The sequence below is a fragment of the Lynx rufus genome, unplaced genomic scaffold (genome assembly GCF_022079265.1).
Source record: "Lynx rufus isolate CCGP_SWC_20201006 ecotype Redwood Valley unplaced genomic scaffold, mLynRuf1.p SCAF_9, whole genome shotgun sequence".
NCBI lineage: Eukaryota > Metazoa > Chordata > Mammalia > Carnivora > Felidae > Lynx > Lynx rufus.
Window position 1 is genome coordinate 103,920,972 of NW_025814897.1, and position 23,786 is coordinate 103,944,757.

The following is a 23,786-nucleotide window of genomic DNA, read 5'->3' on the forward strand; positions in this document are numbered from 1 at the left end:
CATGAAGCCGCTCGACCCCACGGAGCGGCGGCGGCGGCAGCGGCGGACCCCGGCGGCGGCGGCGGCGGCGCGCGGTCGGAGCCGGGCGGCCCGGGTGCCCGGGCCCCGGTGGATGCGCGGCTGGGGAGCGGCCCATGGGCCGGAGCTGAGGCTGCCCGGGGCGGCGGGGCGCGGGGCGGGGGGCGCGGCCGAGGCCCGCGGGCGGCGGCGCAGGAGGAAGCGGAGGAGGACCGGCGCGCGGGGCCCGGGAGGCAGGCGGCGCGGCGCGGCCGCCGCGGCCCGGGGCTCGCCATGCTCCTGGCCTCGGCCGTGGTGGTCTGGGAATGGCTGAACGAGCACGGCCGCTGGCGTCCCTACAGCCCGGCCGTGAGCCACCACATCGAGGCGGTGGTCCGCGCCGGCCCCCGCGCCGGGGGCAGCGTGGTGCTGGGCCAGGTGGACAGCCGTCTCGCGCCCTACATCATCGACCTGCAGTCCATGAACCAGTTCCGCCAGGATACCGGTGAGCCGGCGCCCCTGCCCCGCCCGCGCCCACCTCCCCTCCCTGCCCTGGGATCTCCCGCCTCGGGAGCCCACCGGGACCCACCCAGTCCGCAACTCCGTGCGGCGTGTCACCAGGAGGTGGTCGTGGAGGGGGCGCTTTACTCCCCGCCATCCCCTTAAGATTGCCCCCGCAATAAACGTCCATGCAAGTAGTATCCGTGTTCTGCTTGTGCAAATCGAGCTTCAACCGAGCCCCTAAGAACCGTCCCCCCGTCCCATCTCGCGCCCCCCTTTAAGCGCTTGGTGGCCCCAAGTCCTCCGATGTAGAAATTCCAGGGCCGGCCCAGCCCACATGCAATCCCAGCCGCTGGGAAAGGTTTCCTGCATCCTCACACGTTGGCTGACCCTGCTTTGCCTCAGGCACCCTCGGGGCCGCCACCTGTCCCCCTCACCACCCACCTTACTGCCTCTGCCCCTTCTGTGTGGGTTGCCTTCCCGCAGCTGGGTCCTGCGGGGGGAGGGGGACTCGGGGGAGGGAAGAAGGGGTTCCCTGGAGGCATTCGCTGTGGTCTAGCAGGGGAAGGGCGGGCGCCCTGGGAGGAGAGCCTGGAGCTGCTGGGGGATTCCAGGACATGAAACACCCCGGATGCTGTGGCATTGGCCAGTACCGCCTGTGCACTCCAAGTGCTTGAAGCAACAGGCCAGAGCAGATGGAGAGAGGAGGGGGAGGGCCGCGGCTCCGGAATGCCTGGCAGGAAAGCCGCTCCCTTTGTCCGCCTAGGAGGAGGTGGATTCCTAAGGAGAAAGGGTCCCCAAGCTTCCTCCTGAAACTGACACGCTGGTCTTCCAGAGCACTAAACCCCCCATCTTTTCGTGAGAATCGGGTTGCCACTGTGGCCACCACAATCCCACTTGCCCCCTGACCAGGCTTTGCAGGTCAGAGCAAAGAAGAGGGGCTCAGGGTGGTGGGTCAGTGGCGGGAGGGGCAGGACCCAGCTGCTTGTCTTTGCTCAGCTCGGGGTGTCCAGGCTTAACTGAGGACCTGGGACAAGTCTGCCTCCTCTCCAGGAGTCTCTGTCTTCTTGGGGGTGGGAGGTTGTTTCTGGAATTCTGGCCCGGCTTTCCGGAGATTGTGACCCAGGAGCCTGGTGAAGCAGGTGTGGTGGGGAGGGGCTAGAGAGGATGGGGGGGGGGAGTCCCAGGGGATCAGAGAACAGCTGCTTGAGCAGGGCATCCCAGCCTCCTTGGAAAGCCCCCACATCCTGTGTGCTAATTAGGATTGTCATGGGAAAGGGGTGTCTTTCTACCCTTGCGTCCCCATCTTCAGTCCTAACTCCCAACGGCTTCTTTGCCAGGGACTTTGCAGACACCGGCCAACTGAGTAAAGCCTTCTGGGGAAAGGATTCCAGAAGTGTTAGCATCTGGAGGGGCTCCCTTAAACCCCGGTGGTGGGAAAGGCAGGGAGGTGGAACTGAGAGACACTGGGAGGGAGGAGGGAATGGGGAGGAATGTTAGGAGATTGAGAAAGAGGATTAAATGTGGCCAAGGGGAGGGAAGAGAATGTAACTGGGCAATTGGGGTAAAGGTTGTGGAAGTGAGGCTGGAGGCAGCAGACTGTTGGGGGGCGGGGAGGAGGGGGGGTTGGTGCGCTGAGCCCCGGAAGTGGGACCCGGGAGATTAGCAGTTAAGACACCTGACCCAGAATTCCAGTCCTACTCAGAATAAACAGGCAGGTGTTAGCTTCTCTATTTCAGACTAAATCTCTGCAGCATAGAGAGAAACACCCTGGTGACATGCTTGTCCCAGTCCCTGTCCCACATTTGGGTAGGGGTGAATTTAATCAGTGTTTAGGGGTATCTTAAAGAGGGGAATGAAGAGTCATGGCTTGAAACGCCCTTTCTACCATCAGATGTGAAATTATGGAGAAAACTGGGTTAAAGGACGGAAGCCGTGTCCCCCTCCCAGGTCCGGCCACCCTTCCCTGAAGACAGGCTGACCGTGGCCTGGTGGTTAGCAGTTCAGTCCGAGGCTGGGGCTTCTCAGATTTTAGACCAGAGGCAGAGAGCTAGTAGCCCGGATCATTTTAAAGACTGCCTCAGGGTGTGTTTTACATTCTTGCCTGTCTTAGAGGCTCACGACTCAGGCTGCTTCTAATGGTCAGTCGATGAATGATCCCGACGGCCTTCCTCCCGGTGCCAGGCCCTGCGCTGGCTGCTGAAGGCACTGGGCTGAATTCCCAGGAATGCTGGGCTGTCAAGGAGCTTGTCAAAGCAGAATAGAATCTCTGGGCTTCTGGGCTCGGAGCCCCCTCCTCTCCCTTCTCCACCAACAGACACGCAGCTCCTCTCAATGTAGCTCATTGATGAGGCCATGACAGGGTAGGAACTTCATACTGCGGGCGCCCAGGCAACCTCAGCCAAGCCCTGGCAATGTTTAATTAAATTACCCGCCATCCCCAAGCCACGGTTTGAAGCTGGGAACCAGAAACATCCCCAGAAACAAAGAAGAGCTGGAAGTCCCCCTGCCTAGAGACTGAGTCCTCTTTTTTTTTTTTTTTTTTTTTTTTTGCCTCCTCTATGTGGGGACATTTCCTGACACGGGAGCTTTGTTTTTTTTCACAAGTTGCCTGGCTTGCTGCAAGAGAGGCCTCAGACTCTCGGCTCCCCTGGGCTCCAGCCTCACCCACCCCGTCTCCAGGGAGATGGCCGGGAGGGTACATGGGCCCTCTGCCGCCTTTGTTTGCCCCGGGCCCTTCCTCCCCACGCGGCCTCTGGGTTCCAGCTTATTTGCACTCTGCTGGTCTCTGGCCATCGTGTTTCCGTGTTTCCGGCTAGGAAATCTGGAAGAAGGGAGGAGATGAAGCGAGGTAGAGGTGACAGTCTTGGCTGCTTCCAGAGCCTTGCTTGGGCCCTGTGCCTGTACGGTCATTTGCCTTGATGGGGCTCACCTTTTCTGTCCAGGCAAGTGACTGGAGTGCTGTCCTTCAGCATCGCCGTCCCTTGTATCTTCTGGGACACCTGATTGCCACCACCTCCAGGGCTCCAGCAGCAGGACGTGGGGAGCCCGGGCTGTGAGTGGGGAGAGTGACTCAGGCTGTCATCCCAGCCTCGCTGGCTTCTGTGTGACCTTGAGCAAGTCCCTTGGCTGCTCGGGCCACGTTTTTTTCTCTGTAGAAGGAAGAGCAGCCTTGAGAGTCCCCTGGCTCCCTTCCTGTCATCATTCAGATGGGCAGGTGAATGGGTTTGGCCCCCGCACCTGTGAGGATGCTGCTTGGAACTGGCCTGGTGTGAGGGAGCGTCCTTCCCAGCTCAAGAGTGTTCTCTGCAACTTTTGCCTTTTCTATGTCTTTAATGTGGTGACAAAGGTCAGATGGAGAGAGATGACAGGTTTTGACAGAAGCTGATTCTTTGGGCCCCACAATACCCTCTGCCCTGTGTGAGCACCGGAGCGGAAGAGGCAGGTGTCGTGATCGATACAATATGGGGGATGCCCCAGGCCCCTTGCACACACACATTGTCTTGTTTGATCCTCACAGCGATCTTAGGAAGGACCTATTGTCCCCATTTTATAGGAAAGGAAACAATCTGGAAGAGACTGAGTTGCTCTGAGTTTTACGGCTAGTCCATGGCAGAGCTGAGATTCCAAACGAAGTGTCCCACGCTCTACTCTGTCATCAGTGAATGCTTCTGGAGCGCCTACTTCATGCAGGCGCTGTTCCAGGCGTGTGGGATGTAGCAAATGGCGAAACTTCCAGGGCTTTGCCCCCACAGGACATTCCAGTGGGGCTGTGGGGCGCTTGGGAGGCCCGGGATCTCTCTGACACAGCGATGTACAGATGCGGGTAAAGTCCCTTTGAGACTGGCTCATGCCTGAAGGTGTTTCTCCCTTTTCCCAGGAGCCAAAACATCTCCGGTGCTTTGGAATGCAGGTGTCTGAGCTGCCAGGAAAAACTGATCTTCTTTCTCTTTCTCCCCGCTTGGTTTATGAACATTCTTTATTCCTATCCCATTAGCGGCCTTTTCTTTGGGTCACCGCACTCAAGGACTAAATGGATTTCTCAGATCATCTGGTTCGTGGGCCTGACTATAGAGGAGGCCAGGACTAGCACATTCCAGACAGAGCGGACTCTGAAAATGATCAGAGACACGAAATCCCGCGACGAAATTCTTTTGTACCACGGCGTTTGTTCTGAAGTCTGCCTTCTGTCTCTAAATAACCTGCTGGGGCTGAACTGAACTCAGTGTCTTTCCCTCCAAAAACTGGCTCTTCCTCTTGAAACCCCTCTGCCGGCAAATGGTGTCCCCATTTTACCCCTTGCCCGTGGTCGAGACCTCAGGATTCTTTGACTCTGTCACAGTGTTGTTCTGGTGCCCAATGTGTAAGGCAACGTAGACCGTGTGGCCAGCTGTTGAAATTAGTGTGCATGATGAAAATCCAGGACGGTTGTTCGCATGCAGATGCCCAGGCCCAGGCCCTGGAGATGCTGGTGATTCCTCATGGCAGCCAGTGGGTACTCTAGAAGTTGTTAAGTACCCCCAGGAGATTCTGGAAACTCTCTTGGAAAGCATTGAATTCAGCTACTCATGGTCACTTCCTACCCATTTCTTCTCTGTAGGGTCCCTCCAGTCTGTCACCTCCTTTTCGTCTCCACTGCCCATACCCTCATTACTTCTCACTTGGAACTCATTAACAGAGCAACTCTGGTCTTGTCACTTCTCTGTGTCACAGACTTCACTGGCTCCTCATTGCCTACAAATAAAACCTTCACAGCTTGGCGTTCCAGACTGTCTACGCCTCAGCTGTGACATAACTTTCCGGGTTTATCTTCCTCTCTGCCTTATATCTTCCTCAATTCCTGACAAACGGATGTCCCTTTTATCCTCCTGCATCAGAGTTCTCTGACACCCCCTCCCCGAACTATTCACAAAGTCCCTTCTACTGAAACGCCCTTCTTTGCCACTTTCGCCTGTTGAAATTCTCCTTCTCATTCGAGCCTCATCCATTTCTTGAAATGTCCTCCGAACCATCATTGCTTCCTTTATCCAGTCGGTATTTATGGAGCCCCTAGGAAATGTTGGGCATGGGTGGGGGGGGGGTGAAACCACGAGCAAACACCTGGGTGCCCACTCTCGTGGCATTTGGGAGTCCGGTGAAGAGATACAGACATTTACCAAATTAATCACACCAGCAGATGTGTAACTGCACATCAAGATAAATGCTGCAAAAAAAAGACAAGAATGAGAATCTGATCTGGTCAGGGCAGTCCAGAGAAGTTTCCTGGAGGAAATGAGCGGAAATCTGAACTATGGGCAGCAAAGAGGATGCCAGAGTGTCTTGTGGGGCGGGGGGAGTCCCTCGTTGTGCAAAGGCCCGGCCAGGAGAAACGTGGCAGTGGGGAGAGACTGGAAGGGCCAGCGTGGCAGAAATGTAAGCAGAGTTATTAGGGTGTGAGGCGGCTGCAGAGATGGGAGGGAGTGGAGAGGGTCAGGTTTTGACCTAAGGAGAGCGCACGGAAGGGATTCACGCACAGTGGGGATGTGGGCAGGTTTTCTCAGCCCACATGCATTTTGTTGGCACCCTTCCCGTGGCATATTCTGCCTCATAAATAGTCATTCGCCCCCCTTGTCTAGTTTTAGACTGTAAGCTGTTTGAGTAGTGCCTGCATTCCCCAAGGCAGCCAGTGGGGACCCGGCAACATGTGACAAATGACTAAATGCCGAAGTAGCCACAAGTCTACCGTGCCTTTGTGGAGTCCTCATTACTGCCTCCTTGGGCGCTAGAGCAGAGCTGGAGGGTTGTGACTCTGCCTGCACTCGAGGCACCGTAGGAAAAAACGCCAAGACCCTGGTCCACATGGGGCACATGCAGATCTGCACCCCAGACCTCCTGAGGGGGGCCTGGGCTGGGAGAGCATTTCAGGAAATGGATGGCAAATGGCACAGGACCCAAATGAGGACAGTCTCGATAGGTAGAAATGGCAAAGGAGGGCATTTCGGTGCACGGGACCTGGGGAGTAGTAGGGGAGGGGGTCAGAGACCCGTGAGGGAGTGCAGGACGATAAAAGGCCATGCGTCTGCCTGGAGTCCAGGAAAAAAGCAGCATGGGGGCGGTTGGGGGTGGGGGGACATAAACCTGGAAGGGTATGGGAGAGCCACAGCTATTGGGATTGATACCACTGTTGTAAAAAAAAAAAAGCCTCTTAAGCATACTTGTGAGAATCGGACACATGAATTGCCCCCGCTTCGCTGGAGAGAAGAGAAAATAGGGTCATTTAAGCTCTCAAAACTTCATCTCCTTCATTTCATTGATCATATGGGATGAGATAGGGGCTTTCTAAATAAGAAAGATTGTATAAGGGGTTATATGCAAACTCCCCCCCCCCACACCCCACACCCCACAGATATCCTCTGAACTAAACTTACCATGACTTCTCCATCCCGCTTGGACATATAATAGAAAATAAATTACAATGATAATCAACCAACTTTTATTGAGCTCTTGGCATGGGGCAGGTGCGATTTCAGCCCCTTCTATTCATTCCTTCCTTTAATCCTCAAATCCACCCTTTGAAGTAGCTCCCCAGGACCCAGGCAGATGCAGACGAGGAAACTGAGGCTCAGTCGCACAGCTGGAAGGGACAGAGCCTCTGCTGTTGGACCCAGAGCCTGTGCTCTTTGTCCCCCAGTGAGCTGGCTACTTACGAAGGAAATGGAGGCAAACCGGGGAACTACTGCCCACCCCCCTTCTTCCTCCTCTCTTCCTCCCATCCCGCTCCCCCCTCCCCAGATCCCCCAGCAGCGTCCTGGTGCTGAATAGGGGATTGTTTTCTTCACCCTCCTGCCTCTGAATGTTGATGTTTTGGGTCATTAAGGGGCTTGGAGTTGGGGTGGGGGGCGGGTTATGACCCTGAAAAAGGACTGAATAGACATTGTTCCTTTTCTTCCCCCCTTGAATGGAATTCTGTCCCCGGCCTTGGTGTCTCCCTCTGGGTTGGAGGAGGGGATGGGTCAGAGGCCTGTAAAGGGGAGCCTTTTCCCACCACTGATGGATAAGGCCTAAGCTGACAGATGCGAGATTCAGGCACTCTTGGAGCCCTCCCAGGTCCCCTCACCCTGCCTTGACCCAGGCATCTTCGGCCTTGATGTTGATAGCCATGAAATGAGCCCTGATTGGGCATGAGTCTGAATTCAGTCTTAGGGTGGGTCGGGGAGAAAGAGGCAACAGTTACAGACTTCCTTTTCCTTCGAGTCCCTTTGAACCTGTAGGTTCATTTCTTCTGTACTGCTTCCCTGAAATAATCCTGGCCTCTTCCCTGCTCTCCCTTCCCCCAGTGAGACTAAAAATCAAGACAAGCCTATCTTTAGGATGGCTTGAGCTTTGGGAAAGAAAAGTGTTAGAGAAATAGAAAATAATCATGATCATTATTACTGTTTTGATAGAAGATTTAATGCTCGAAAGTGTAAGAGTTCTGGCAACCTGATTTTCTATTTTTGTTTTTGCTGCACCCTTAAAGGGGCAGAGAGGGAGCTCTCACTCCACCAGGCTGGGCTGGCTTCCTGGGGGTCTCATCTTCTTCCTCTGCCCTCTAGGCTGTCCTGACTCTTTGTTCTTTTCCTCCTAGCCCTCCGGGCAGGGGCATTTGCAGGGTAGGGGACAAGTGACAGGCTATTTCTGAGCGCCTACTGTGTGTCGAGGGCTTTATGGGCCTTAGTGCAAATTTGCAGGGCGCAGGAGAGATCCAGGACGTGGCATCCATATTCCAATACATATTTGTTTGTTAGATGAATAAGCAGATCGCATTTATTTTCACAAAAACTCTGCAAAGGAGTCCTTGTTTCTCCGGGAAGGAAAGGATGTTGGGGATTTCTACGTAAACTGGGAAGTGAATGAATTTGGCTGCAAACCAAGGTCTCCGGACTGCAAACCGGCAGGTGCTTTTTTCTGGTACCCCACATAACCCCACACCCTTCACGCTGTCACTCAGATGCTCCCACCCCACCTCAAAGCTGATACCCCAACAGGCAGCCCAGTGCCCGCCGGGACCAACCAAATCCGGTTTCATTCCCTGCTGACCCCTACCCTGTGCTCCGTCCCCCTCTGCCAGGGACCCTGCGCCCCGTTCGCCGCAACTACTACGACCCGTCCTCGGCGCCCGGGAAGGGCGTGGTGTGGGAGTGGGAGAATGACAACGGCTCTTGGACGCCCTACGACATGGAGGTGGGCATCACCATCCAGCACGCCTACGAGAAGCAGCACCCCTGGATCGACCTCACTTCTGTCGGCTTCAGCTACGTCATCGACTTCAGCACCATGGGCCAGATCAACCGGCAGACGCAGCGCCAACGCCGCGTCCGCCGGCGCCTGGATCTCGTCTACCCCATGGTCACGGGCGCCCTGCCCAAGGCCCAGTCCTGGCCGGCCAGCCCCGCGTCGGCCGCCTCGCCCGCGGCCCCGCCCTGCTCCTGCCCACAGTGCGTCCTGGTGATGAGCGTCAAGGCCGCCGTGGCCAACGGGGGGAGCGCGGGGCCGCTGCAGCCCCCGGCCGCCCGCAAGCACATGCCCCCGTCTGGGGCGGCCAGGCTGCCCCCCCCACCAGGCCCTGCGGCCAAGCCGCTGGACAGCACGGGCACCATCCGAGGCCCGGTGAAGCCCGTCCCGTCGCAGGCGATCCGGCGACAGGCCTCCGGCACGCCGGCTGGGGTGACCATGGGCTCTCCTGCCAGCCCCCCCGGAGCCAACGGCAAGACGGGAAGGGTGGCCCTGGCGACCTTAAATCGGACCAACCTGCAGCGACTGGCCATCGCCCAGTCCCGGGTGCTGATCGCCTCTGGGTAGGTACTTTCACCTGATGCCTGTGAGCGTTTAGGGCACAGGACCCGACTGACCTGGGCCAGAGGTGAAAGGGGGCTGCCTGCCAGGACTTAAGCTCCCTGTCCTCTTGTCCTGACCCTCCGGCTGCAGGTGGAAGGCAGCACGGTGTGGTGGGTAAGGGTGGGCTTGGCCTTTGGGGTCCACCGGATCTGGCTTCTAAAGGAGACGCTGCCACAGCTTTGTGATTTGGGGCACGTGCCTAACATCCCAGAGTCCTAACTTCCTCCTCCGTAAATGCCTTCGATAATCCTCCCCATTAGGGTCACTGCTGAGGGTTGAAGGTTATGCACACCACGTCCTAACAGGCAGTATTAAGGGGGCTCCCACCAGGATCTAGGTTGGGGGCTTTATCACCTCATTGAATCCTTACAGCAACTCTTTTTTTTTTCTTTTTACCATGTATTTATTTTTTTTTAATTTTTTTTTAATGTTTTTTATTTATTTTGGGGACAGAGAGAGACAGAGCATGAATGGGGGAGGGGCAGAGAGAGAGGGAGACACAGAATCGGAAGCAGGCTCCAGGCTCTGAGCCATCAGCCCAGAGCCTGACGCGGGGCTCGAACTCACTGACCGCGAGATCGTGACCCGGCTGAAGTCGGATGCTTAACCGACTGCGCCACCCAGGCGCCCCTACCATGTATTTATTTTTGAGAGACAGAGACAGAATGTGAGCAGGGGAGGGGCCGAGAGAGAGAGAGGGAGAGAGAGAGAATCCCAAGCAGGCTCCAGCCTCTGAGCTGTCAGCACAGAGCCCGACACGGGGCTCGAACTCACAGACTGTGAGATCATGACCTGAGCCGAAGTCGGATGGTCAACCGACTGAGCCACCCAGGTGTCCCGATTACAGAAACTCTTCGAAGTAGGCATTTGGATCCCCTTTTACCCAGGAAGAAATCAGAGGTTCTCTCGCTCAAGGGCAGAGAGCTAATCATTGGCTGAGACCAAAATTCAAACTTCAGGAAGGCTGATGCGAGAGCCAGACTCTTTTCTGACTGCCATCCTGCTTCTCAGTCACAATGCCCGGCATACAGCAGGTGCCGGATGAGACTTAGCTCCCTTCCTCTGGTCTCTCTGGAAACTGGAACTCCAGTTTGGAGCTAAGAGCCCATATTTAGTAAGCACTTACTATGTGTGCCAGGCACCTTCCGTGCGTTGTCTCAATTCTTCCCGTGACAGCCCAGTGTTGTCGGTTCTGTGATCACTGCTTTTTATGATCTTCTTGGTCCCCCTAATCGTCAAATGGGGGAGACCCAGGTCCACATGGTGCCCACGGCCTTTGCCTGCCAGCTCCCGATTTCTTGTGAGATTGGCCTCTCACGCCGGCCCCATCTTCCTTTCCTCCAGAGGGGCCTGGCCCTGCCTGTGACCCCTGAGCCCCAGACTGTCCGGGTGGTTTGGACTGAGGTTGTACACCCAAGTGGGAAATTCAGGCTGCCCAGGGGAGGCCATCTGCACACACAGGTTCAGCGCTGGGAGACAAGGAGAGGCAGGTGTAGTGGGGAAGGAGAGACCCGGCCTTCCCTCGGGCCTCTGCCCTAAGCTAAGCCAGAGTCTGCAAGGCCCAATTTCCTCATGTGCGAAATGGGGAACCTCACGCTTGCCTTGCCTGCCCCATGGAGTCCTTGTGGAAACCTCCACTAAGGGAGTGCATCCCTGGAGAATTTACCAGATGCACCTTCCAGTATTATCTCATTCTCTGACCTGGTGCACCCAGTATCAGGCTCGGGCACGCGGTTCAGAATTCACTTCCCAAGGCGGGCCACACAGCCCATGTGTCACAGAGTGGGGGTTGGGGCCCAGGGTTTAGTCCTCTAGTCCTCTGCCCTTTTGGCTAAAGCTCAGCTCCTCGCCGTATGCGAAGGCAGTTTATAAATGGTCAAGTGCAGGTCAGATGTGTGGGGTTTTCACATGACTCCTTCTGAACTGGCAGAATATTTGGTAGAGGGGAATGGGCACCTAAACCACACCACTGCTCAGTTTCTCCCCAAGGCCACACAGCAGCGTCCTGGGGGCCTCTGACAGAGTACCAGGGTAATTATTTGTGCGGCAGAGGGAGGCTCATATAGTGGATGAGAAACCCAGCCTCCAGCACCTGACTGCCCCGGGCTGGAACCCAAGTTCCTTCGTGTGCAACTTGGGGCAAGTTTTGCACCCTCTGTCTTCAGCTTGCTCCTCTGGAAAGTGGGGACAGTCATAGTACCTTCCTTATCAGGGCTGTCATGAGGATTAAAGGCAGTGCTCAGCGTGTGGATTTAGCCCAACGCTCGGCATAGTAAGAGTTTGGTCAGTATTAGCTGCTATTAATATTGTTGTTGTTAATGTGTATCTATTGAATGTGTGCTGTGTAGTCGAACTGAAGTCAAAGCTGAGCAGCCTCTAACGCCCCACCTCATTTCTGGCGCCCTTGGCAAAAGCCAAGTGACCTCGTGCCATAATTGAGGGCAAGGACGCCCTGCTCACTTTAAACCTCACTGAGGAAGCCGACAGCTCTTTATCTCCACTCTATTCCCCCTGCCCGCCAGCCCAGCGGAATCGGAGCCGGAGAATGGAGTGGAGAATGGAGTGGAGGTCCGGGGGCAGTGCTGTTTCAAAAGGCCTATAGAAACACGCTTTTTTCTCCGCTCTGTTTTCCTGACAGGGGAGGCCCCGCCCTACCCTTCTATCTTCCAGCCCCTTCCCTTTTCACCTCTTACCACCACCCTCACCCCCACCACCATTTTCTCCTCCAGTCTTTCTTGGCCATTTAATTAGCGTGCTTATTCCCTTTGTCTGGCATTGCCGTCCACCTTCTGTCGTGGAATGGCCCCTTCCCTCCGCCCTCCCTGTCCGTGAGCTCTTCAAGCAACTTTCCCACGGAAAAAAGGAAGACCGGGGGAGGGCGGGAGAGGTGGGCTGAAGAGAAGGGTTTGAGGGGGAACAAAAGACCCTGTGAATTATTCAGACACACAAGCAGGGGGTTTGTAAAGAGAAAAGAGGGGGGCTGTGTAGTGGGGGGTGGGAGTCGCCCCTCTGGCCCTCTCCTCCAGAATCGAGGCTTCTCTATCTCCAGCGAGACTTCGGTTGCTGGAGAGACGAGACCATTGTCCTGTAGGAGGATTCCTGGGTTGGCTCACAACTCCAAAAACACCCCACTGTTTCTCACCATGGTATCTGCAGAGCTTTTCTCCTGCCATCAGCCCCCTTCTCTGCCACAGTGCCAGCTCTTGTCTTTTCTTAGTTTTATATGTGAGGGACAGAAATGGAAACTGAGAACAGCCCAGCAGAATGGGGAGGGGGTGTCTTCCGATGCTGAGGCCAGACAGCTTTGGCCGAGCTGGAGGATGTGAGAGGCATGCCAGTGATTGGCCTGCTGATTTCTGGAAGGAGGGCTCAGGCATGTACCGGCGGGGAGGGGAATGGTGGAGGGGGGTGTGTGTGACCGGTGGGGACTCCATGGGCCACCTCCACGGCCAGCCGCCTCCACCGCTTTCATTTTAACCAGTCACCGAGGGGGAGGGCTGATCAGGTGTTGCCACCTCAACAATCCTGTGCACTGCCCGGGGCTCCGCTTTGCACTTTGCCCTCCGTGTCCTCAAGAATCAGAAAATTGGACTATTCCAGCAGGAAAAGGCTTTATCAAGCCCGACTTCCTCTTCCAGTTGAGAAACAAAAATGTAAACAACCCCCAATTTGCATGGGGCTGGCCCGTTTATAGAGTATTTGACCTAGATCCTGAATCCTCACAGGGACCCCATGGACAGAGATGTAGGGTGGCCCTGCTCTTGGGTGTGGTAACTTGGATGTGGTCACCGAAGTGCAGAGGGGCCATGGGGCTCTCCCAAAGGAACAAGGTCAGTGCCAAGCTGGGCTGGAAGGCAGGTCTCCTGACCCCTGTGCAAGCCTCCTTCCACTGTACCCTTCTGTATTTGGTCAGCAGATCTCTTCCTCCTCAAGTCCACTGCCACCATCCAGAGACTGCTGACAAGTTTTCCCTTTCCTGGCATGGCCCCCCACCACGGTATTCCCGGGAGTCCTGCGTCCTCATATGGACCCTCCCTCTCTTCAGACCTGGCCCCGTCCCTGGGTCCCTGGGCTGCCCAGGGTGTGCTAGGGGGACTCTTTCCTGGTTAACCAGATTGGGTGTGGAAACCTGCCAGTCCAGTTTGTGGGAACAAAGGTGGCTTTTGTCACCCAGATCACAGCTACTTATCTCCTGGTGGGGGCAGTGGGGGGGGGGGTTGCTCGGAGCTGGTAAGGGGGTGGGAAGGCAGGCGCAGGGCTGGGCTGTGAGCGTTGCCCCCTGGTGGGGAGCCAGCGAACAGACACAGGCCGCCAGACTGCTTCACTCCTTTTCCAGACCAGCAGTGGGGAGGCCAATCAGTCCCCGCAGGGGACCCAGGGCTTAGGTGGCTGCCTTGCTCTTAGGCATTGGGGCAGGGAATCTTCAAGAAGTCCATCCCCCTGGCACCTGCTAACTCCAGACCCTCACAGGTTCACAGGTGAGGTTGTGAGGAGTTACTGGCAGGTTTGGGGCTCCAGTCTGGTTTCCCTGACTCCAGTCCACCATGCCGGGCCTCGCCCTGGGGGGCAGGCCATAGAGTCCAGAAGCAAGGCTGGGCCTCTCTTCTTGGCCAGCTTTTCTTGGTGTTGAATTCAGCTTTCCCCTCTCCCCATCCGGGTTTGATTTATCCTGGGGGTGGAAAGTAGGCTGCGGTGGTCTGTTGAGACACAAACGCTCCCACATCTGTTCTTTCACATCCTTCCCACAGCCCTGGTGCACATGTCATCATCCCGGGGAAGGGACAGGGGCCCCGGAAGACTCAGCGTAGCCGGGGAAGCACCCATCCCTGTGGGCATGTGGGGGACAGGCAGACCCTGTCCTCAGCCTTGAGGCCCCCCACTCCAGCCCCTCTCTCGTAGTCCTAGATTTATTCCACACGCTCTTTGTTCCCCATGTCCTCTGTCTGCCACGTGGGGTGACAGAGGGGTCACAGAGACACAAGAGCCCAGCACGGCGAGTGGCTACAACAGCGGGCTCCGGAGCCAGATTTCCTGGGTTTGAATCCTTAGCTGTGTGACCTCCATCGGGTTTGCTCACCCTCTCTGTGCCTCAACCTCCTTGCCCATTAAATTGGAGCTAATGATAACGGCACCTCCTGTGGAGGTTGTTGGAAGTCTTAGATGGATTTGTGCGATGTGAGCGGTTAGAACCATGCCTGGTACCAGGTGGGCTCTTCAGGGTCACACACGGATGAAGGGCCACAGGCTGTCTTGTTCACCGCCATGTCCCCAGGCTCTAGGGGCGAGTCCAACCGGAAGGAGGGCTCTGTATGAATGAGCACGTAAGCAAATAACGAACACTGCAAAGAAACAACTGAACACGCCCCTTCCCCTCCTGTATTCCCAGCACCACCCTACCCCCCAACCCCCCATAGCAGATCTGCTGGCTTCTCAGGCCCTCTGGCCCCTGGAGTCATCTGTGACCTAGTCCATTGACGTCCTCGAGCTCCCTTTCCCCCTCCGAGCCCATCTGTGGAAGCCTGGGTGGCAGGGGCGATGGCGCACAACCCAGCCCCACATGTCCTCATGTTTTTCTATTTGGCGTCGTGGGAGGCCTCGCCTTTCCAGGCAGCTGTGCGGACTCCTCTCCAGAGCCTGGCTCGGGTTTCTGGGGAGAAGGACAGAAAGAGGAGGAGGCTTTGCCTGGTATTTAGATTTCTCAGCGAAAAGGAGGGGTAACAGCTGTTGGAGCAGTGGTTTCCCAATGTCAGGCTGGGATCAACCTTATCTGGATCCTCTCCGGAAGCGAGAGAAAATGCAGGTTCCGTGCCCCCTCCCCCCCCCATGGGAATTCTGATTCAGGCCTGGGGCTCTGTCTTTTTAAAAGCTTCTCAGGAGCCACTTGGTACACCCACCCGGGCTTGAACTTGCCTCTCCATTTTTCATTCGCTCCACAAACACTCACTGAATGCCTGCTACTGTCAGGCTGTGAGGATATTTGTCCGTGTGGAGTCTTGATTCTGGAGGGGGCGAGAGTAAAGCAACAGCTTATTTTTTAAAAACCATCAGTTCCAGGGCACCTGGGTGGCTCAGTCGGTTGAGCCTCCGACTCTTGGTGTCGGCTCGGGCGATGATCTCGCGGTTCGTGAGTTCGAGCCCCGCGTCAGGCTCCATGCTACGGCCCAGAGCCTCCTTGGGATTCTCTGTCTCCCTCTCTTTCTGTGCCTCTCCCGCTCATTCTCTCTCTCTCAAAATAAATAAACTTAAAAAAATGTTTTTAAACCATCAGTTCCCTGGGGGAAACAAAACAAAAACCAAAGAGAGTGAGGCAAGAGGGCTTGAGAGTCCCGGGGTGGGATGGAGGGGTGGGTCTCGGTATTAAATGAGATGGTCTCAGGAACCTCACAAAAAGGTGAGCCGAGACCAAAGGATCTGTAGGAGGAGGCGAGGCAGAGAGCATTTCAGGCAGAAGGAGCCACATAGGCAAAGGCCCTGAGGCAGCAGTGTGGCCCAGCTGGAGCAGGATAAAATGGTGAGGGGTATGTGAGGAGACCAGGAAGATGAGGATTGAGCGCGGCGGGGGGGGGGGGGACGTTGGCAGGTCACGCGGAGCTGTGTGGGCTTTGCCGGGACCTCGAGAGACTTAAGGAGCCATTGCGAATTTGGGGGGTTCCGAGGGGAGGGGTGACATGGTCGGACTTAGATTTTAAACGTTAACATTTCCTGCTTGTGGTGCTAAGAACCGACTCTGCCTTGAATAGAGATAAGTAGTTTCTGTCGGAAAAGGGACCCCTCAGTGAGGGGATTTTGGGGGTTCCAACCCCACCCCACTTGTCAAAACCGTAATGTGTCTGCCCTTTCCTTCCACAGGGTCCCCACTGTGCCAGTAAAGAACCTCAATGGGTCCAGTCCTGTTAATCCAGCCCTGGCAGGTAAGCGCTTGCTTTACGGCAGGCGGGGGGGGGAAAAGGAAAGCTCGGGCCAAGGAGGTGGTGAGCATTTACCGCAAAGAAAGAATTGAATGAAAGCAAATGTGGATGTTGGGAGCGGGGTGGGGAGGGCGGGAAGAAGCACAGCTTCTGTTGGAGAGGAGCAAACGCACACATTTCTGGGGCAGGCAGCGCGGGCCAGGGGAGGCCGAGTGAGTCACGAGAGCTTGTGCCGGGGAAACGGGGGGGGGGGGGGGGGGGGGCGGGTTCCCGGGGAGGGCGGTTGGTGGGATGCTGGGAACTAACTCTGCAGTCCGAGCTCACGCCCTGCCCTTCCAGGAATCACCGGGATTCTCATGAGTGCAGCCGGGCTGCCCGTGTGCCTCACCAGGCCGCCCAAGCTGGTTCTCCACCCGCCCCCGGTCAGCAAGAGCGAAATCAAATCCATCCCGGGGGTTTCCAACACGAGCCGCAAGACCACCAAAAAGCAGGCCAAGAAAGGTATCAGCCTCCTTGTCTTAGGGGGTGTGGGAGTCAAAGGCGTGGGCCTCGGCCGTGGCTTTGCCGCCATCACCCAAGGTCATACCCGTGGCTTCACCCTCTGTGCCTTCGTTTCTGCGTCTGCTAAGTGGGCCCAACTACCCCCTGTTCTGCTGATTGCACCAAAGTGGATTGTGCGTGAGAAGGAAGTGCAAAAACACGGTCCGGAAATATAGAGACACAGAACCACCAAGCGTGACGCATAAAATACGATACAGGGGACTGTCACTGTGGCCCTGGAGCCAGAACAGCCTGGGTTCCAGTCCTGACTGTGACACGTCCAAGTCATGTGACCGCAGAGCGCCCTTTTTCTTTCCTTTACAATGGGGTAAAAAATGCTCACAACAAGTATGGGGCAGGTGTGCCCCAGAACGCATCCATGACAGGGAGTGACCACTGCCCTGTGTCCCCCCAGAGCCCCTGGGCTGACCATTCGAACCTTCCTTCAGGCACTCCTTCCTCCCTGTGCACAGTCCCGTCACCAGGGGGTCCAGATGTGTGTCTACCCTGTCTCAGTCCTGCGGCCGGTCTTTCTGGCCACTGGTGTTGGTTGTTCAATGTCTTGACCGTCACCCCAGGCCCCCACCTTACAACCTTGTTTTGAAGGGTCCGTGAGATCTCATGTATATTGTAACTGGGCCCAGGGCCTGGCAAGCAAGAGGCTCTCAATGAACAGAAGCTTCATTCTTAGAAGCGGGCTGGTGGGAAGGAAGGGCCTGCATCCTGGGTTTTGGCGGTTGCATGATCTGCTTCCTCAAACCCTTGCCCTACTTTTCTACTCCATCAAAAGTTCTCTGCTTAAATGAACTCAATTGCCCTGTTCATAGTCTGATAGGAAATGACAGGATTTCACACTTTCCCGCGCTTCCTGTGATTATTAATAGCACATGTTGGACCCTTAGCTGGAAAAGTGCTAAAGGTCTATGCGTCCATTAGCTTCTTTAATTGTCAAAGCAACCCTTTGAGTGGGCGCTCTTGCTTTGCCTGATCTCACAGGTGAGAAAATAGAAGCTGAGAGAAGCTAAGAGGGGTCCCCAGGGAGGCACTGGTCCTTTTTAAGGTTGTATCATCCTGTCTCCTGCCTTCAGACTGGGCTGCCTCCTAGAGGTCCAGCCCCCAGAGAAATTCCAGAATCGCTGCAGCCTGTCAGGATGCTTCCCTGCTGCTGGTCTCCCGCACCGTCAGCGGCCAAGGAAGCTGTGGGCATAGCTTCCTGCTTTCCCATGAAAATAAAATCACTTTGACACCACATTACAGACCGAGACAGTACTCGGCACACTGTAAAAAGCATGTGATAAGCCTACCTCATTTCTTTTTTTTTTTTTAACACGTAACAGTTTACACAGTGCTGTCTTCTGCTACCTCGCCTCATCGTTTGGGCATGCCCAGGCTCTTTGATTACACGGAAGAGAGCCCCACACCACCCATCTCAGTTAAAAAGTGGGTTTGGTGAAAACAGGCCCGGGGCGGGGTGGGGGGGGACTGTCAGGAAAAAGACTGCGGGAGGGAAAGACAGGCAGGCACACCTCCCACCTTCCCAGACACCTAGCTCCTTCCTCCTCCTGCCGATTCCCTTTCAAGATTCTTAAATGTGGTTGCAGAATGAATTCCTCCCCCTGCCTGCTTTGAGCCTGGCTGCTGGCTCCCCTCTCCGCATGCCCAGCCTGATGAGGCCGTTTGATCCCTTACCTCTGTCTTGGTGGCCCACCGACCACCCTGTCCCCCCACAGGTAAAACCCCAGAGGAGGTGCTCAAGAAGTATCTGCAGAAAGTCCGGCACCCGCCAGATGAGGTGAGCACAGCGGGGAGGCAGGGCAGGGTTCACCCACAGCTTCTCCTCCGCCGGGGTTTTCCACAGGTTGCAGCAGGAGCGGATTTCTGCGTCTTGGCTGCTACAGAGCCCCTCAGAGTTGACACAGGGCTCCAAGGTTGGTGGTCTGGAGCCGTAGACCGAGGCTGCATTCTAAACCACCTTCCCATTAACAGTCTGAATGTAACAAAAACGGCATGACAAGCTCTGGGAACTGACGTTTATTTCTTCTTCTTCTTCTTCTACTTATTATTATTTTTTTAAGGAGGCTTGAACTCATGACCCTGAGATCAAGAACCGAATACTTAACCAACTGAGTCAGCCAGGCGCCCCATGGGAACTGACTTTTAAATGGGCTTGATGTAGACCGGTGGTTCTCAGCCAGAGGGAGTTCTGCATGGGGGGGGGGGGGTGTCTGGGGGAGGGAACTGCTAATGGGCGGAGGCCAAGGGTGCTAAATAGCCACCGTGCCCAGGACAGCCCCCTCAGCGAAGAAGAATTACCAACCCCAAATGTCAATAGTGCCAAGGTTGAGAAACCCTCTTGTAGGCTTATTGATTTATTTATCCTTAATGTTTATTTTCTTATTGGAAAAGTTTTTTCATGTTCATTTATTTTCGAGAGAGAGAGACATAGCGTTGAGTGGGGGAGAGACAGAGAGAGAGAGGGAGACACAGAATCCCAAGCAGGCTGCAGGCTCTGAGCTGTCAGCACAGAGCTTAACGTGGGGCTCGAACTCATGCACTGCGAGATCGTGACCTGAGCTGAAGTTGGATGCTTAACCGACTGAGCCACCCAGGCACCTCAGTATTTATTTTATTTTTGAGGGTGGGGAGAGGGAGGGAGCATATGCAGTGAGGGAGGGGTGGCAGAGAGAGGAAGACACAGGATCCAAAGCAGGCTCCAGGCTGTCAGCACGGAGCCCCATTCAGGGCTCCGACTCACAAACGGTGAGATCATGACCTGAGCCAAGGTCAGACGCTGAGCTGACCGAGCCACCCAGGCGTGCCTCTTGTTGACTTATTTAAACAGCAGCCCCTCTGGTACACTTGAGATACAATTGCTTTGCAAACGTTCAGCTTAAATAAAGGGTCTGTCAGCAAGTGTCTGTTTCCTCCGCAAGCCATTGGAGAACACCAAGGAAGGACAGTGTCTCATCATCGCCCTAAAGGAGAGGACAGTTTTGGTGGTGAGCCCCAGGTGGCCTGTGCCACCAGCAGCGATTATTCCAGGAACTTTTCTGCTGTGTAAAGTGAGATAAACCTAGATTTCGATTCCCAAAGGCATGTCTGTATATATCCTGGTTTGTGGGTTTTCTAGAAGAGGAACAGGGACACCTCACCGGACGTCTGATCATGCGAGAATCACTGCGGAGATGCTCTGGCCTCCCAGGCTGGGCCAGCGCTGAAGGCCTCTCTGCTCTGTCCCCTCCAACCCCCAGGACTGCACCATCTGTATGGAGCGCCTCACGGCCCCCTCGGGCTACAAGGGCCTGCAGCCAACAGTCAAGCCTGACCTGGTGGGAAGGCTGTCCAGATGCGGCCACATCTACCACATCTATTGTCTGGTCGCCATGTACAACAATGGCAACAAGGTTAGTGCCAGCCTGCGGGGCTGGCCCCTGCCCGCCATGGGCCCTGGAGGAGCAAAAGCGTGAAGGCCCTGTTGGGGTGATTTGGGCTGTCTGAGAGGCACCCTGGGGGCAGCAGGAGTGAGGATCTTGGCTGTTCTCAGCAGGGTCAGCGTCTACACAATTCTAACGTTCGCAAAACCTGTCTTACCCAACTGCTCCCCTCCCCCATCTCTACAGTGGGTGTGATGGTCTGAGAGGTGTAGACTTCAGTCCATGAGAGTTCTTGGGGCGAAGGGGGGTTGACAGTGTGCCCATAGTGAGCGTTCATTACTCCCAGTGTGGGCAGGTTTCTAGTCCCTTCGAAGCTCACTGTTGGAGGAGGGGAAGGCTGTCTGTGATGCTCACCTGGTCCATACTGACGGCAGAGCAGTGTTCCTCCATGAAGCTGGATTCCAGGAATCTGCGAGTCTCCTTAGATGCTAACTCTCTCTTTACACTGTCCGAGCTTTTACTAAGCCACTGACATCCCTCATGTCCTTTGCTGTGCCTGGAATAACCATCACTCCCCTCTCCCCATGAATTCAAATCCTACTTGCTTCTCCAGACCCCGCTTGGCTCGCAGCAGAATTTGAGGTTTCCCTGATGTCCCCAGCTTCTTACTCATCCCCTCCCCCCCAAAAGTCTGCCTTTCGGGGTCTGCTCTGTAGTTCTCCTGCTGTGGGAAAGAGGAGAGGAGAGAGTCAGCAGACCCAAGCTTGAACCCTGGCTTTAGTAACTGAGTGATTGTGGGCAAGATTTTCAATCTCTCTGAGATTTCATTTTCCATCTGGAAAATGGAGATAAAACAATACCTACTTTCCAGGGCATTATTACCATTATTAGTCAAATGGATATCTCCTTGGTATTATAGGTATAATTTTTTTCCCTTCATCTTTATATAGCCCTGTGATTGAAGTTCCCAGAGTGCTGACCTTGGGCTGACCTTGGGACCTTTGTCTCAGAGAGCCCATGCTCAGTCACTGATGGATGATGCGGTCTGAACTGGTTTTCACTTTCCTGACCCTAGGTTAAAAGGTTTCATTGGGGCTTTGTATTTTAAGAGGTTATTTTGGATTTAAAGGGATTTTTTAGCATGTTCATTCTCTTTTTGACGACTATTTTCAAGAACAATCTAGCTCCTCTTTGCACTAATACTTTGAAGCATGCCGTTTAAAATTTTCTTCACACAGAAGAGGAAACAAAAGGACACAGAGAAACGCAGTGGTTCTCCCAAGGCCATGAAGCAAGTTAAGCCCAGAGCAGAAGGTGGAACCCTGGTTCTTGGCCCCAAGCCTTGGGTTCCTGTCCCGTTGACCACATGAAGTAACCTTCTCCATTGCCCTGAATGCAAGTTACTCCTTTAACATTAGTAGAGCTTGAGCTGAAGGTCCCCAAATAGCTCCACAGAGGATCGCTGTCCTCCTGAAATGGTGCGGATGTCCTGGAGAACTTCTCTCCTGGCTGTGTGACAGCCTTTTCTGCACACATGGCTCCCTGCCCACGCCTTCCTTCTCACCCACTTTCTTCTGGAAAGCCTGGGAACAAGGTCTCCTCCCAGCCGTGCAGGCCACGCCTCGCTGGGTCCCAGTGTGAAGCCAAGGCCCCTTATATATCTGCATCCAGAGTCTTGTCCTGCGCCCCAACACAGCCACTGAGCCGTGGGCTTTGTACAGACCGCTGAGGACCAAGCCCTAACTAGTGTCCAAGTCCTTTCATGGTGCTGTGCCTCAGTTTTCTTCTCTGTAAAAGGGAATACTTTTTTAAAAATATTTATTTATTTGAGGGGGAGGGAGGGGCAGAGAGGGAGGGAGACAGAGGTGGGACTTGAACTCACAAACCAGGAGATCATGACCTCAACTGCTCAGGCGCCCCAAAATGGGGAACCATTTAAAACAAAATTTTTTTTTATATTTATTTATTTTTGAGAGACAGAGCACAAGTGGGGAGGGGCAGAGAGAGAAGGAGACAGAATCCAAAGCAAGCTCCAGGCTCTGAGCTGCCAGCACAGAGCCCGACGCGGGGCTCAAACTCACAAACTGTGAGATCATGACCTGAGCTGAAGTTGGACGCTCAACCAACTGAGCCACCCAGGCGCCCCGGGAATCATTTTTAGGGCTAATAATAAATACTAAGGCTAATATTCCTTTAAAGCTGATATCAGGCAAGGCCTATGTGAAACAAGATGTAAAGTCTGTTGTAAGATTTAAAACACCTTCACTAACAACTCATTCCCTCCCTCGTTGCTTGTGCAGACCTTGTCCTCAATCCTTCAAAACCAGTCCAGAGCTCTTCTTTAAGGACCATTTTCTTAAAGTCAGCTTCATCTACTCGGGCACACGACACCCACTTTCTCTTTTCAGAGCAGTGGTTTCTAAACCTGTACGAGCCTTAGGGGTCATAAAAGTACTAATAACAGTTAGAGACACGACTTAGTGGTCAGCACTTCCTGTGGGTTCTCTAATTCAATCCTTCCAACAACCCAGTGAGATAGATACTATTGTTTTCCTTGTTCTGTTACAAAGCCGAGACCCAGAGAGGTTAAGCGATTTGCTCCAGGTCTCCTAGCAGGTAGATGGCAGAGCTGAGAATCCAATCCAAAGTTCTCACTCTTCACTGCTACTTTCTGTAGCGCCCCCCCCCCATCCAGTTTGGTGGCCTGGGGTGGGGTCCAAGCATCTTTGTTTCCAGCAAGCTTTGTCAGGATTGTGATGCTCAGCAGTTGGGCAGAGGCTGCTCCCTAGTGCTTTGTTGTTTGGTACTTCACGGTTCAATAATGACTCCCTGTGTATGTTCCCTGCCCGCATGGGCTGCTCTGCCTTTCAAGGATGGGGGGGGGGGGGTCTCTCTTACATGGCCCTTAGCATGGAGCTAATTTGTGGAATTTACTTATTTGGGTGCATTTTGTCCCCCTGGCCTTTTATCTTTGTCCCCTTCCAGGGTTAGGTGGGGTTAGGGGTGTGTTGCCAAAACTGTTTCCCAACCTGGCTGTTCCTGCCTTGTGCCCTCAGGACGGAAGTTTGCAGTGTCCAACCTGTAAGACCATTTATGGGGTGAAGACAGGCACCCAGCCTCCGGGGAAGATGGAGTACCACCTCATCCCTCACTCCCTGCCCGGCCACCCCGACTGCAAAACCATCCGGATCATCTACAGCATCCCTCCTGGCATTCAGGTGCTCCCGAGTCAGCCACGGGCTTTTATTTACTTATTTTTTAAGTTTCAGTGTTTGCAGGCAATAGGTTTGTCTTTTTTCTTTAATGTTTATTTATTTTTGAGAGACAGAGACAGAGCACGAGGGGGGAGGGGCAGAAAGAGAGGGAGACACAGAATCCAAAGCAGGCTCCAGGCTCCGAGCTGTCAGCACAGAGCCCGATGCGGGGCTCGAACCCACGAACTGTGAGATCATGACCTGAGCCGAAGTTGGACACTTAACTAACTAAGCTGTACAGGTGCCCCGGTAATATGTTTGTCTTAATCTGTTCAGGCTGCTGCAAGAAAATATCACAGACTGGGTAGCTTTTAAACAACAGAAAGTTATTTCCCACAGTTCTGGAGGCTGGGAAG

At 54.8% G+C, this 23,786-nt stretch overlaps 1 protein-coding gene across 1 annotated transcript in view; it reads left to right on the forward strand.

The window, feature by feature from the left end:
• Positions 1–291: 291 nt before the first annotated feature.
• DTX4 (deltex E3 ubiquitin ligase 4) overlaps positions 292–23,786 on the forward strand; it is a 33,297-nt gene continuing 9,802 nt past the window's right edge. The window contains exons 1-7 of the mRNA XM_047071133.1: positions 292–502; positions 8,588–9,314; positions 16,204–16,265; positions 16,602–16,763; positions 18,533–18,594; positions 20,054–20,206; positions 23,233–23,394. Of these exons, the coding sequence (XP_046927089.1) occupies positions 292–502; positions 8,588–9,314; positions 16,204–16,265; positions 16,602–16,763; positions 18,533–18,594; positions 20,054–20,206; positions 23,233–23,394 (1,539 nt within the window). The remainder of the gene's footprint in view (positions 503–8,587; positions 9,315–16,203; positions 16,266–16,601; positions 16,764–18,532; positions 18,595–20,053; positions 20,207–23,232; positions 23,395–23,786) is intronic.